Source organism: Anser cygnoides, unplaced genomic scaffold, assembly GCF_040182565.1.
Source record: "Anser cygnoides isolate HZ-2024a breed goose unplaced genomic scaffold, Taihu_goose_T2T_genome scaffold_71_1, whole genome shotgun sequence".
In the NCBI taxonomy this organism is placed as follows: Eukaryota; Metazoa; Chordata; class Aves; order Anseriformes; family Anatidae; genus Anser; species Anser cygnoides.
Genome location: NW_027103085.1, coordinates 156719 through 170777, shown reverse-complemented (window position 1 = coordinate 170777; position 14059 = coordinate 156719). Strand labels below are relative to the sequence as shown.

General features: G+C 45.0%; 1 protein-coding gene across 3 annotated transcripts in view; it reads left to right on the top strand.

Annotated features, from left to right (window-relative positions):
• Nucleotides 1-1558: 1558 nt before the first annotated feature.
• Nucleotides 1559-14059, top strand: part of LOC136789577 (guanine nucleotide-binding protein G(q) subunit alpha-like) — a 152528-nt gene continuing 140027 nt past the window's right edge. Inside the window, exons 1-2 of one of the 3 annotated variants that reach the window (XM_066989657.1) lie at nt 1974-2111; nt 6690-6833. Coding sequence is in view for 2 of the 3 variants with exons in the window: in XM_066989654.1 (XP_066845755.1) it covers nt 1976-2111 (136 nt within the window). In the remaining variant the exon portion in view is untranslated. Of the gene's footprint in view, nt 2112-2426; nt 2743-6689; nt 6834-14059 lie in introns of those variants that run through there. The other 2 variants (XM_066989654.1, XM_066989656.1) reach the window with 2 other exon arrangements.

The following is a 14059-nucleotide window of genomic DNA, read 5'->3' as shown; positions in this document are numbered from 1 at the left end:
AGTACCTAAAGGGGGCCTACAAGAAAGCTAGGGAGGGACTCTTTGTCAGGGAGTATAGTGATAGGACAAGGAGTAATGGCTTTAAACTAAAAGAGGACAAATTTAGTTTAGATATAAGGAAGAAATTATTTACACTGAGGGTGGCGAGGCACTGGAACAGGTTGCCCTGAGAAGTTGTGGATGCCCCCTCCCTGGAAGTATTCAAGGCCAGGTTGGATGGGGCATTAGGCAACCGGACCTATTGGAAGGTATTCCGGCCCATGGCAGAGGGGTTGGAACTAGATGATCTTTAAGGTCCCTTCCAACCTAAACTACTCTATTATTCTATAGATTCACACTAAAACTGATAACTATATTATTGTATTGATTATTGCATTTTCATTTTTTAATTCTCTCTTAGTCTTATGCCTTATGGTAGGCTCTACTTAATTCATATTGTCAGTATATGAACAGGTGTAAGAAAGAAGACATGATTTTCAAAACAGAGGACCATAGGTGCTGGAAAGGACAACACACAATAAGCTAGATATAGTGATGCAACCCTCTACCTACTTAATAGACTACTATGACTTTCTTGGAAGATTTTTCAACCTTCCCAAACAGCTAATTTAATGTGGAGGTGGAAAAAAGGTAATGACAGGTGGGAGAATTTTGCAGAGATTTCACAAATTCACAAGAACTAGAACACAATACATCCACTGAATTGAGTGCCACCACTCTGAGTGATGCTAAAGGTCACATTAAAATATTTTCTAGTACTGTAATTGAAGGCAAGCTGGTTTGGGGTTGGGAAAAAGGATGGCAGTTAAAAGCATTGGTTGAATAAAAGTCACAACAACAGAATATAAAATACAATATACTCATGACAATAGAACATTAGGCTCTTATAAGCAAGGGAAGACACTTCTCTCCTCATGTAAGTTACTCTATTTTACAAATAAGAGAATTATATTTCACAAGTATAATTTATTTTACAGATAAAATACTGTATTTTACAAATAAGGCTGTTTCACATGGCTGTTTGGTGTGAGAAACCATCCATATTCCCCTTCCCGACAGCTGTGGGCCTGGTAGGTGAGACCTTCAAGGACCAGACTTGGTCAGACACAGCATCCCAGAGTTAGCTTAATTCCACTCCCGACACGCAGCGGTGTGAAAGAGTGAGAGAGCCAGTAGAAGAGAGAGTTCGCCGTATTTCTGCCTAACCATGCCTACAGAGCCAAGCTATTGAAAACCCTAGCAAACTGGGTTCATGCTGTACATGCTCTAGCCGTACTTACTTTCTCTCTTCTCTTCCTTGTAAGAGGAACAAGCTGCGACGGCTCTCCAGTACCAGCTCTCCCCGCGAGAGGGACGGGCGACCGTACCGTGAATAAAGGCCTACCGTAAAGAAGTTCTCTCTACAGACACGTACTGAGATTGCCAGGTGACGTCGGGCTTGCCTGCTTTTGGAGGAGCCGAACTCTCGCTTTCGGACGGAGAGAGACGGATGAGGGCGGGGCGGAGGAAGAGAAAGACAGGATTAGCAGCCATTAGGATTTCCGTGGGAGGTGGTTACTTCGGAGGGTGGTGGTGGGGGACGTTTGGGGACTGCGTTGGTTGCAGTAGGAGGAAGCAGTGAGGGAAGGAGGGGTAGCTGTACTGAGTAGCTCGTCTCGTGTAGGTAGCGCTGCAAGGGCTTCTCCAGGGGTTGCTTATACGTTGTTTGGTGTATGATTTAGAGGAGAGAAGGAGTTGAAAGCGGTCGCTATTTAGAGGCAGGGAACGCGGGATCTGTGCTGCTGGGAGGGCTGTCGCTTTTTCCGTGCCCGTGTGTGGTATCGAGACAGCTCTGTGCTTACCCTTCAGTGCCCAGGTTGGATCTCTCGGGCAGAGAACGTCTGTGTCCCCTAGGGCTAGTGCTGTGGTGGTGGGTGTGTGCGCGAGCATACGTTTTTACGGGGGGTGGGGGTTGTGTCTGAAGCAGTTACGAAGAATGACTTTGGAGTCCATCATGGCGTGCTGCCTGAGTGAGGAAGCCAAGGAAGCCCGGCGGATTAATGACGAGATCGAGCGGCAGCTGCGTCGGGACAAGCGGGACGCCCGCCGGGAGCTGAAGCTGCTTCTGCTGGGTGAGTGCGGGTTGTCCCCAGCAGATACGCCTGAAGTGCCGCTGGAGGTGCAGCCTAGCCATCGCTGCCTCAGGCTCCTTCTGGCTGGTCCCGCCTGTGTGTTACATGGCGCGGTCGGGTTCGGTCGCGGTCTGGGCACTTGCCACCTTCGCCGCGGAGTGGCCGTGTCGTTGGCAGCGGGGACGTTCCTCCGCCTCCGTGTTGTGTGTGCGCACTCGCATACAGGCTTCGCCGAGGCGCTTGTAGTTGGATAAATAACTGTTTCCTGTGGGTGGGTTTGATATGCAAAGAAACCCGGCCTTCCAAAATGGAGAGGGAAAGGAAGGCTGGAGAGGGAGAGAGATCGCTGATGATGGGTGTAGGAAAGTGATGTAAGGCAGCAGGTTAAGGAAAGGACTAGAAGGGAAGTTGCTTTGCAGACTGATGGTGACAGGCTTTAATATCTGCGTTGTTCTGTGAGCCTTGGAAAGGTTGTTGGGTCACCGGTTGCAATTTTTTTTATCCTCATTTTTATTTCATGAGGTCAGCTGGGATAAGGGGTTTATGCCCAGACCGATTTCAAAAGCAAAAGAAGAAATCAAAGCCCCAGATGCATGCATGAAGCTCAAGAGTAACCTGAAGTATGCTGGAGGTTAGCAGGATTTTTAATACCTTTGGAATCCATCTAGTGTTTAGGAAATAAAATCTATTGTATCATTTCTCTTTAATTAAAATAGAGGTGGTTATTTTGGAGCCACGAGTGTGCAAAGGCATTGTTTGTTTGATAGGAGTTTGGCTTGTGTTAAGATAAGCCTTTTGAATTAAAATGCAGTTGTCCATATCTGATGTGCTCTACTATGTTGTGTAGTTCCTGGGGTAATACAGCTTCTTCCTTAGACTAGCAGGTCTTGAAATATGTATGCACCAGTGTCTGGTGTGTGGATGAATGGGGATGTTTCAAATGGATGTGGGATGTTTGTCTTGGGTCACGTGCATGAAAGTAGTGACTTACATTGGGGGAATAAACTGCCTTTTCCTTTCATCTCTCCTTACCTCATTGAAAAGTCAGGTTTTATTTAAATGCTTGCTCATGTATGTCCTATTTCCTACATTAAATATTACAGTTGGTCTTCTGTATATGGAGAAGGGTGTTGGGTTTCTTAACTGGTGTTTAGGAAAAAAAAAAAAAAAGATGGGTGGAGACAGGTATAATGCTACCAGTAATAACGTTGTCTCATTTTGGCCTAATTTTGGTTGGTGAAAGTGTTAGCTGCTGTTTCAAAATCCAAGACCAAGATAAAATAGAAGACACCTTGGATTTGTTTAATTTTATAGATGTTTAAGTATAATTATTTAACTATATGTTTGCTTCAGGAGAGGTAGATGGCACATTTGTTACTCAGGTCAAAACTGTTTCTGCATTTTCCTGATTTTTCTTGTTGTAATGCTAGAGGTTTCTCCCAAGTGTTTTTATTTTTTTTCCAAATGCATGAAACATTAAATCCCTTCTCTGTGGGATATATATTAGCATCATTCAGAGATTTGGTTCAAGGACAAAACCACTTCAAAAAAATATGAAAATATTCATTAAAATGGTGAGGTTGGGAACATGAATATCTGAAACTGCTTCAAGACATCCTTTTTTTAATTGACTAGACTTCTACTGTCCTATTACATGTCTCTTTCCCTCAAAACTTAAAGTAGTAGTATTGTTTTAACTTTATTTTATGTAAATGTTAGCAAACTTTTCTCAAAAGTGCTGACTTCTCAGTCCCCCGTTTAAAAAGTGTTGTTGGACTGAAAAGCCTAAGTGTGTTACAGACTTCTGAACATGGGATAAAGGTATATCTGTTTCATTGTAAGGAGAGAACTAACACAGCTTAATTTGAGCTGTGTTAATTGACTGCATGCACTTAAAATTTTTTGCAAGTGCAAAGTAAAAGGTATTAACTCTGAAGGTTTTAAGGAACAAATGAGCAAATCTATGCCATGTTTATTTTCTTGCTTAAAAATTAGATGTATATACAAATACACATGTAGCAAGTATAAAGAAAAAAATCTGTGTCACAAAAGAGGATTTTTTTTTAACCTCCTTAACTTGCATAAATTATAGTGCTTCCTTGCAAAATGAAATACTTCCTTCCTAACTGTAGGTTATTGTTACTTTGTGACATGTACTGTGCCATATACACCCTTCTTGTGTGTTAATATCTTTTTACTTTTCGTGGGATCAAAGAGTTTAAAATGTTAAGTCATTTCTGGAAAACTTATTTTGCACAGTAAGATTAATCATGGAGATGGTTTATTTTTAAAGTAAACATTAAAATACCACTTCTAGGTACTGTATTGCACATCATTGTCCTGTTCTAATCTGTTTTAAAATTAAGCATTTTTTTTTAATTATTGTAATTTTAAGAAATTAAAACTCAGACATATGCATTGAAGTGTATTACAAGGACATGGTAATAGTTTAGCCACTGCGACTTAGATGTAATATTTAAGGTACTTTGGAACAAATTCAGTCATATACTGAATTTGGTTTTAATCTCCTGTATTATTCAAACTCTTCCAGATTTCATGCCTGCAGAATGCTTTGTAAAACCTGGTGTGGTTTAACCTGGCAGGCAGCTAAGTGCCATGTAGCCAGTCACTTACTCTCCCTAGGTGGGATGGGGGAGAGGATCAGAAAGGCAGAAGTGAGAGAACTCATGGGTTGAGACAAAAACAGTTTACTAGGTAAAACAAAAGCAGCATGTGCAAGCAAAGCAAAACAAGGAATTCATTTGCTACTTGCCATCAGCAGGCAGATACTCAGCCACTTCCAGGAAAGCAGGGCTCATCACGTGTAATGGTTTCTTGGGAAGACAAATGCCATCATATTGCTCTGAACGCCTACCCCCTTCCTTCTTCTTTACTCTAGCTTTTATTACCAAGCATGATGTCATATGGTATGGAATCACTTTGGTCAGCCTGGGTCGCTAGTCCTGGCTGTGTCCCCTCCCAGCTTCTGGTGCTCCCCAAGCCTCCTTGCTGACAGCAGCATAAAAAGCAAAAAGAAGTGCTTGGAGAATCAAGGACTGCTCTGCAACAACTGAAAGCATTGTTGTTAGAAAACTAACTCTGTCCCAGTCAAAACCATGACAGTGGGGCAGCATAAGAAGCAAAAAAAAAAAAAAATCCTTGATGCAGTGTAAGCACTGCTCAGGAACAGCTAAAACATCAGTGTGTTATCAAAACTATTTTCACCCTAAATCCAAAACAAAACACCATACCAGCTACTATGAGGAAAGTTAAGTCTATCTTGGCCATGAGCAGGACCCCACTGAACTTTAACTCATGTAACTCTATTTGTTATACCTGCCTGTTCAAATTTACTCTGTATACTAGCATTTTTAAATTTATGATTTGGAAGAATCAAAACAACTGGTTTCATAGTAAATCTGAAGTATCATCATTAGGTACTCACAGATTACGTGTTGTGGTGGTTTTACTCGGGTGGGCAGCTGAGTTCCACCACAGCTGCTTTCTCATTTCTCCCTCCTCAAAGAGGAAGGGGGAGAAAATACGATGAAAAGGGCTCAAGGTTTGAGATAAGGACAGGGAGATCGCTCAACAATTATCGTAACGGGCAAAACAGACTCAGAGTAGGGAGGTAGTAAGATTTATTGCCTATTACTAACAAGGTAGAGAAGTGAGAAACAAAGGAAAGAAACCAAAAACACCTTTCCCACATCCACCCTCTTCCACCTCCTCCCCCCAAGCGGTGCGGGGGAATGGGGATTGCAGTCAGTCTATAGCACTTCGTCTCCACTGTTCCTTCACGGTCACTCTCATCCCCTGCACTGTGGGGTCCCTCCCACGGGGTGCAGTCCTTCCCGAACTGATCCTGTGTGGGCTTCCCACAGGTAGCAGCTCTTCAAGAACTGCTCCAAATATGGGTCCGTACCACGGGGTCCATCCATCAGGAGCACACTGCTCCAGCCTGGGTCCCCTACGGGCAGCAGCTCCTGCCAGGTCACCTGCTCCTATGTGGTCTCCTCTCCATGGGCTACAGGTTTGGCCCGGAATCTGCTCTGGTGGGGGTCCTCCACAGGCTGCAGCCTCTGTCGGTGCAGGTCCATCTGCTCCACCGTGGTCTCCTCCACGGGCTGTAGTGTGGAACCCTGCTCCAGCGTGGTACTCCATGGGCTGCAGGGGGACAGCCTGCTTCACCATGGTCCTTACCACAGGCCACAGGGGACTTCAGCTCTGGTTCCTGGAGCACCTCCTCCCCCTCCTTCTTCACTGACCTTGGTGTCTGCAAGGCTGTTTCTCACTCCTCTCAGTCTCCCAGCTGCTGTGTAGTAGTGTTTTTATTTTTTTTCCCCTGTCTTAAATATGCTCTCACAGAGGTGCAAAACAACATCACTTATTGGCTTGTCTCTGGTCAGCAGTGGGGCCCTTACCTAACATGGGGCAGCTTCTAGATTCTTCTCACGGAAGCCGCCCCTGCAGCCCCCCTGCTACCAAAACCTTGCCACGTAAACCCACTACACATTCAATTTTGCTGTTAATAGCTGTGTTAAATAGAGTTGAGCATGCCCCTTGATCTATTGGCAGGTATTCGGTTGCATCCAAATACGGTCCATTTCACTTCAATGAAGTAGCTGTCCCAGCTGTCTGCAGCTGCACCTTGGCATCCCAGCTGTCTGCACCTCCACCAGTGCCTCACCAACCTCAGAGTAAAGAATTTCTTCCTTATAGGTAATCTAAATCTACCTTTTTTTAGTTTAAAGCCATTACTTTGTCCTATCACTATAATCCCTGATGAAGAGCCCCTCCCCAGCTTTTCTGTAGGCCTTGAGCTACTAGAAGGCTGTTCTAAGGTCTCCCTGAAGCATTCTCTTCTCCTGTCCGAACAACCCCAACTCCCTCAACCTATCTTCATAGGAGAGGTTCTCTGGTCCTTTGATCACCTTTGTGGCCCTCCTCTGGACTCATTCTAACACATCCATGTCCTTCTTGTGCAGGGGGCCCTAGAGTAGTATGCAGTACTCCAGATAGGGTCTGATAAGAGCAGAGGGGGAAAATCATCTCCATTGACCTGCTGGCCATGCTTCTTCTGATGCAGCCCAGGATACCGTTGGCTTTCTGGGCTGCAAGTGCACATTGCTGGCTCATATTGAGCTTCTCATTCACCAACACCTACAGGTCCTTCTCATCAGGGCTGCTCTCAATCCATTATCTTCCCAGCCTGTATTTGTGCTTGGGATTGCCCCAGCCCAAATATAGGACCTTGCACTTGGCCTTGTTGAACCTCATGAGGTTCGCGCAGGCCCACCTCTCAAGCTTGTCCAGGTCCCTCTGGGTGGCGTCCCTTCCCTCCAGCATGTCAACCACACCACCCAGCTTGGTGCCTTTGGCACTCAGTCTCACTGTCCATATCACCGACAAAGATGTTAAACAGTGCTGGTCCCAATACCGACCCCTCAGGAACAGCACTTGGTCTCCACTTGGACACTGAGCTGTTGACCTCAACTCTTTGAAAGCAACCATCCAACCAATTCCTTACCCACTGAGTGGCCCATCCATCAAATCCGTGTCTCTAATTTAGAGACAAGGATATCATGGGGGACAGTGTCAAATGCTTTGCTCAAGTCCAGGTAGATGATGTCAGTTGCTCTTCCTCTATCTGCCAGTGCTGTAACCCCATCATAGAAGGCCACCAGACTTGTCAGGTGTGATCTGCCGTTAGTGAAGCCACGTTGGCTGTCACCCATCCCCTCCTTATTTTCCATGTGCTTTAGCATAGTTTCCAGGAGGATCTGCTCCATGGTTTTGCTAGACACAGCAGTGAGACTGACTGGCCTTGTAGTTGCCTGGGTCTTCCTTTTTTCCTTTTTTGAAAATGGGGGTTATGTTTTTCCTCTTCCAGTCAGCGGGATCTTCACCACGCTGGCACAAAATGCACAAAGGATAAAAATCTGTCAATAATCACCTTTCAGTTTAGCCTCTGTATCAACATTATTCATTGGGGGAAGCAATGTGCTTTCAGAACACTTATGATTTAACCTTAAATTAAGCCTGAAAAGAAAAAAAAAATTGTTTGTGGAACTTCCCCAGTAACTTTTAAAACTTTCCAAAGTGTAATATCACATTAATACTGAAGGACATGGGTTTATCTCATTTAACAGTATTCATGGCTAATAGTATTCCTGGCTGCATTAGGCAAAGTATCACCAGCAGGTCAAGAGAGGTGATCCTTCTCCTCTTCTCAGCATTGGTAAGGCCATACCTGGAGTCCTGCATTCAGTTCTGGGCCTCTCAGTACAAGAGAGACATGGGCATACTGGAAAAAGTCCAATGGAGGACCACCAAGATGATTAAGGAGCACCTCTCCTTATCATTAGGTATGGATGTATGTCTATATATGATAGAATATATCAATGTTTATCTTCAAGAGTCAAATTAGACAACCTTAGAAACAGCTTCTCCAAAGAGATACTTACCAATCTAGTTTCACTGAATAAACAACAAGAAACATATTAAGTATTTGTTCCTTTTCTAGTTGTAAACATATACTTTAGCAACTACCTAAAATTATTTTCAAGTGTTAATTGTTAGTATACAGATGGCTCAATAAAAGATAATAAGAAAAGGTTGCAATGCTTTCAAAATAATTACATTTCCTGCTTTAATGAAGAGCAAAGAAAATAGCCAATTAAAATATGCTATCCAATATCACCTTTTTTAAGCTGTGTGCATACAACTGAAGTATAGTAACAGTTTACCTACTTATATAAGTTGAGGAGACTGTCTATTTGCATAGGTATTTCAGATTACAGAAGGACAGGGAGTTTGTTGGTTGGTTGGTCTTCTGCCTCTTCAAGGTTTAGGGCTTGTTTTGGTTTGTTTGTTTTTTGTTTGGTTGGTCGGTTGTTTTAAAGTCTATGTCTTTGCTAATTCCCCAAGTTCTGCATGTGAATCTTTCATTCAGTTAAAACAGGTATAAGGAAAAAAAAATCCTCCCCCGAAAAAAAGTTCCAAAGATAACTAAAATCAGTTGCAATTAATGTTAATTCAAATGGTTTACCTCCTACCTGTTTGCTTCTGTAACACATAGAGAATGAAAGGATACTCATCCCACATGTTGCTTCATAAACATGTAGTATTTCAAACAAAAAGAACACCTCCCCTTAAGACCTGTGTTTTGCACATCAAAATACCAGCAAGCATGACAAAAAAGCCAATGCACTGTGTTGTGATTTAACCTGGCTGGTAGCTAAACACCACAAAGTAGTTTGCTTACCCTCCCCAAGCCCCCCTCTGTGGGATGGGGGGGAGAATAGGAAAAAAAAGTGAAACCTTATGGGTTGAGATAAAGACAGCTTATTAGGATAGAAAATAAAGGAAAATAATAATGATAATAGTAATACTGTTAATAATGTATACAAAACAAGTGATGCATAATGCAATTGCTTACCACCCGCTGACCAATGCCTAGCCTATCCCTGAGCAGCTGATCCCCTCACCCCGGCCATCCACCTCGTATTAATTATTCAGCATGACGTCAGATGGTATGGAATACCCCTTTGGCCAGTTTGGGTCAGCTGTCCTGGGTCTGTCCCCTCCCAGCTCCTGCTGTACCCCCAGCCTGCCCGCTGGCAGGACAGAGCGAGAAGCTGAAAAGTCCTTGGCTTGGTGTAAGCACTGCTCTGCAACAATTAAAACATCAGCATGTTATCAGCGCTCTTCTCATCCTAATCCAAAACATAGCACCCTACCAGCTACTATGAGGGAAAATTAACTCTGTCCTAACTGGAACCAGGACAGATATCCACCCCTTATTCCATACCATTTATGTCATGATTGGGTCCCAGATTTTCTGATATATGAGAAGTGGTGATTAATTGGGATATATGTGTATAAAATGTCCGCTGACTTTTTTTAGTCTGTGACTGACTTCGGGCTCCATCTGTCACAGCAGTCTTTCAGGGCAGAAGAGATGGTGCGTGATGTTGGCTTGTTACACTTCGGAGCTCGTTCTGGTTCCATTGCACAGCTGTGTTTGTCCAGTTCTATAAAAATTCATTTGTTGTTATCATTACCCACCATGTGTCCAGGTACCTGAGCAAAAGCAATCCCACAAATGGGTTTGCCTTTTCCTGAGGCAGGAGTAGCCCAGACTCTTTTCCCCAGCATGTTCCTTACATGCACTATAGGAAATTTATGCCCTTCTACATTACAGAACAGGTTTGATTGGGCAGGTCCAGCACGGTTGGCAGATCCCCTAGTATTGACTAACCAGGTGGCCTTTGCTAAATGTGTATCCCAATTTTTGAATGTCCCAGCACCTGTTGCCGTCAGTGTAGTCTTTAACAGTCCACTGTATCGTTCAACTTTCCCAGAGGCTGGTGCATGATAGGGGATGTGATACACCCACTCAATACCATGTTCTTTGGCCCAAGTGTCTATGAGGTTGTTTTGGAAATGAGTCCCATTATCTGACTCAATTCTTTCTGGGGTGCCATGTCACCATAGGACTTGCTTTTCAAGGCCCAGGATAGTGTTCCGGGCGGTGGCATGGGGCACAGGATATGTTTCCAGCCATCCGGTGGTTGCTTCCACCACTGTAAGTACGTGGCGCTTGCTGCTGCGGGTTTGAGGGAGTGTGATGTAATCAATCTGCCAGGCCTCTCCATATTTATATTTCAGCCATCGTCCTCCATACCAAAGAGGCTTTGACCGCTTGGCTTGCTTGACTGCAGCACATGTTTCACAGTCATGAATAACCTGTGCTATAGTGTCCATGGTCAGGTCCACCCCTCGATCACGAGCCCATCTGTATGTTGCATCTCTACCTTGATGGCCTGAGGTGTCATGGGCCCATCGGGCTATCAATAATTCACCTTTATGTTGCCAGTCCAGGTCCACCTGAGCCACTTCAATCTTAGCAGCCTGATCCACCTGCTGGTTGTTTTGATGTTCTTCAGTAGCCCGATCCTTGGGCACGTGAGCATCTACATGGCGTACTTTTATAACCAGGATCTCTCCCCGGGTGGCAATATCTTACGACAGTGCAGCAGCGCAGATGGGTGGCCCAGGTTGGACCACCTCCTCCTCCAGTGATATCCCAAAATATTTGCCTTCTGGCCAGTCCACAATCACTTCCAGGAGTCCTGTGCAACTGGGATTTCCTATTCGAGCCTGCTGAGTGATCAGTGCAATACACTTTCTCCATGTAGCATCAGTTGCATGATGTTGTAGATGGGGCCAGTCCTTTGAACATCCAGCCCAGTACTGGCAGTCGGGGTGCTATAGGAGCTGTGATTCAGTACGAACCACTTCCGAAGCAGATCAAACCCCTTCATATGCTGCCAATATCTCTTTCTCGGTTGCAGGCTTCAGATCCTGTGTATCCCCGCCTCCAAAACCCAAGGGGTTGACCTTGAGTTTCCCCAGGCTGTCAGAGGCTGCAGTTGGGGCTGTTCTCCCTGGCTTCAGCCTAAAGCACATTCTTTACATCTTGTCCTGCTTGGACTGGCCCAAGGGCTACTGCATGAACTATCTCCCGTTTAATTTGTTCAAAGGCTTGTCATTGCTCTGGGACCCATTTGAAATCGTTCTTCTTATGGGTTACTAGATAGAGTGGGTTTATAATCAGACTGTAAATTGGAATGTGCATTCTCCAAAAACTCAAAAAAAACTAGGAAAGTTTGTGTTTCTTTTTTGCTAGTTGGTGGAGACATAGCTGTTATTTTGTTGATCACATCCTTTGGGGTTTGATGACATCCATCATGCCATTTTATTCCTAAAAAATAGATCTTCGCACATCTTTTGACTTTATCTTGTTTTATGGCAAAACCAGCCTTCAGAAGGATTTGGACTATTTTCTTCCCTTTCTTGAAAACGTCTTCTGCTGTGTCACCCCACACATTGTTGTGATCAATGTACTGCAGGTGTTCAAGAGCTTCCCCCTGTTCCAGCGCAGACTGGATCAGTCCATGGCAAATGGTAGGGCTATGTTTCCACCCCTGGGGCAGCCGATTCCAGGTGTATTGGACTGCCCTCCAAGTGAAAGCAAACTGTGGCCTGCACTCTGCAGGGATGGAGAAAAATGCATTAGCGATATCAATTGTGGCGTACCACTTGGCTGCCTTTGATTCCAGTTCGTACTGGAGTTCTAGCATGTCCGGCACTGCATCACTCAGTGGTGGCGTGACTTCATTCAGGCCACGATAGTCCACTGTTTGTCTCCACTCACCATGAGACTTTCACACTGGCCATATAGTTCAATAAGGTTCAACAAGGCCAAGTCCCTGGTCCTACACTTTGGTCACAACAATCCCATGCAACTCTACACGTTTGGGACACAGTTGTTAGAGAGTTGTAGAGGAAAAGTATCTGGGGGTGTTGGTCAATGGTCGCTTGAACATGAGCCGACAGTGTGCCCTGGTGGCCAAGAAGGCCAACGGCATCCTGGCTTGTACCAGGAATAGTGTAGCCAGCAGGGCCAGGGAGGTGATCGTCCCCCTGTATTCTGCTCTGGTGAGGCTGCACCTCGAGTACTGCATTCACTTTTGGGCCCCTCACTACAAGAAGGACATCGAGGCCCTGGAACGTGTCCAGAGAAGGGCTACAAAGCTGGTGAAGGGCCTGGAACACAAGTCCTATGAGGAGCAGCTGAGCGAACTGGGTTTCTTTAGTCTGGAGAAGAGGAGGGTCAGGGGAGACGTTACAGCTCTGTACCTGGAAGGAGGTTGTGGGGCGCTGAGGGTCGGCCTCTTCTCGCAGATATCCAGTGATAGGATTAGAGGGAATGGCCTCAAGTTGCGAAATTATGAGATATTTCTTCTCAGAAAGAGTAGTCAGGCATTGGAAGGGGTTGGCCAGGGAAGTGGTGCAGTCACTGTCCCTGGGGGTGTTTAAGGTTGGAGGTTGGATGTGGTGCTTAGGGATGTGGTTTAGTGGGTGACATTGCTGGTAGGGGGACAGTTGGAAGAGATGATCTTGGAGGTCTTTTCGAACCTTAATGATTCTATGATACCAATAAAGTGTGAGTTAGTCTTGCTGATCGCTCCTTTGCTCTCCAGTTAATGAATCAGTTTATGGATGGGAATCGGGGAGTCTCGGTTGGTGCGATATTGCTGCTGGTGCATCACTGTGGTAGAGATTGGCACCTGCTGTTCTTCGACCTTCAGCAACCCCACAACAGAAGGGTCCTCCGAGAGACCGGGCAAGGTAGACAACTGTTTAATGTCCTCTGTCTCTAAGGCAGCTATGCCAGAAGCCCACTAGTACCCTTTTGGGATGAGGCCTTCCTTCAGCTACAAGAAGCGTGATGCTTGCATGCTCTCATCCTGACGGGTCACTTCATCCCCCCAGATGTCTGCTGGAAAAGCTACACAGCAGGCTGTAAGCAATCCAGGAGACTCTTGGAGTTATCCTGAGGATAGTTATCTGGAGGCAGTCTGGGCTGCAGTGACCATGCCCTGGTTGAGTTTGTGATCTTGAGGCATATGGGCTTGGCAAAGAGCAAAGTCAGGACCCTGAACTTCCAAAGAGCGAACTTCCAGATGTTTAAAGACCTAGTGGACAAGATCCCCTGGAACACTGTCCTCAGGGACAAAGGAGCTGAGCAGAGCTGGCAACTCTTTAAGGATGTTTTCCTCAGAGCACAAGAACTCTCCATCCCCCTGTGTATGAAAGCGGTCAGGGAGGGCAGACAACCGGGATGGCTGTGCAAGGACCTGCTGGACAAACTGAGGCACAAGAAGGAAATACTGAAAGGACAAACAATAAAATTAATCAGTCTTTCTGTGACTTTAGATACTTTCAGCTGTTATGCCTTTGCTATTGCTTTCTATGACAAGAACGCGGCTAAATTTTGGAGGCACATCCTAATTCTGTTAATTACTCTAAGCAGACTAATTAAGAAAAAAACAACCCACACCTCTGGAAAGAGAACTGATAAATCCACATTCAATATG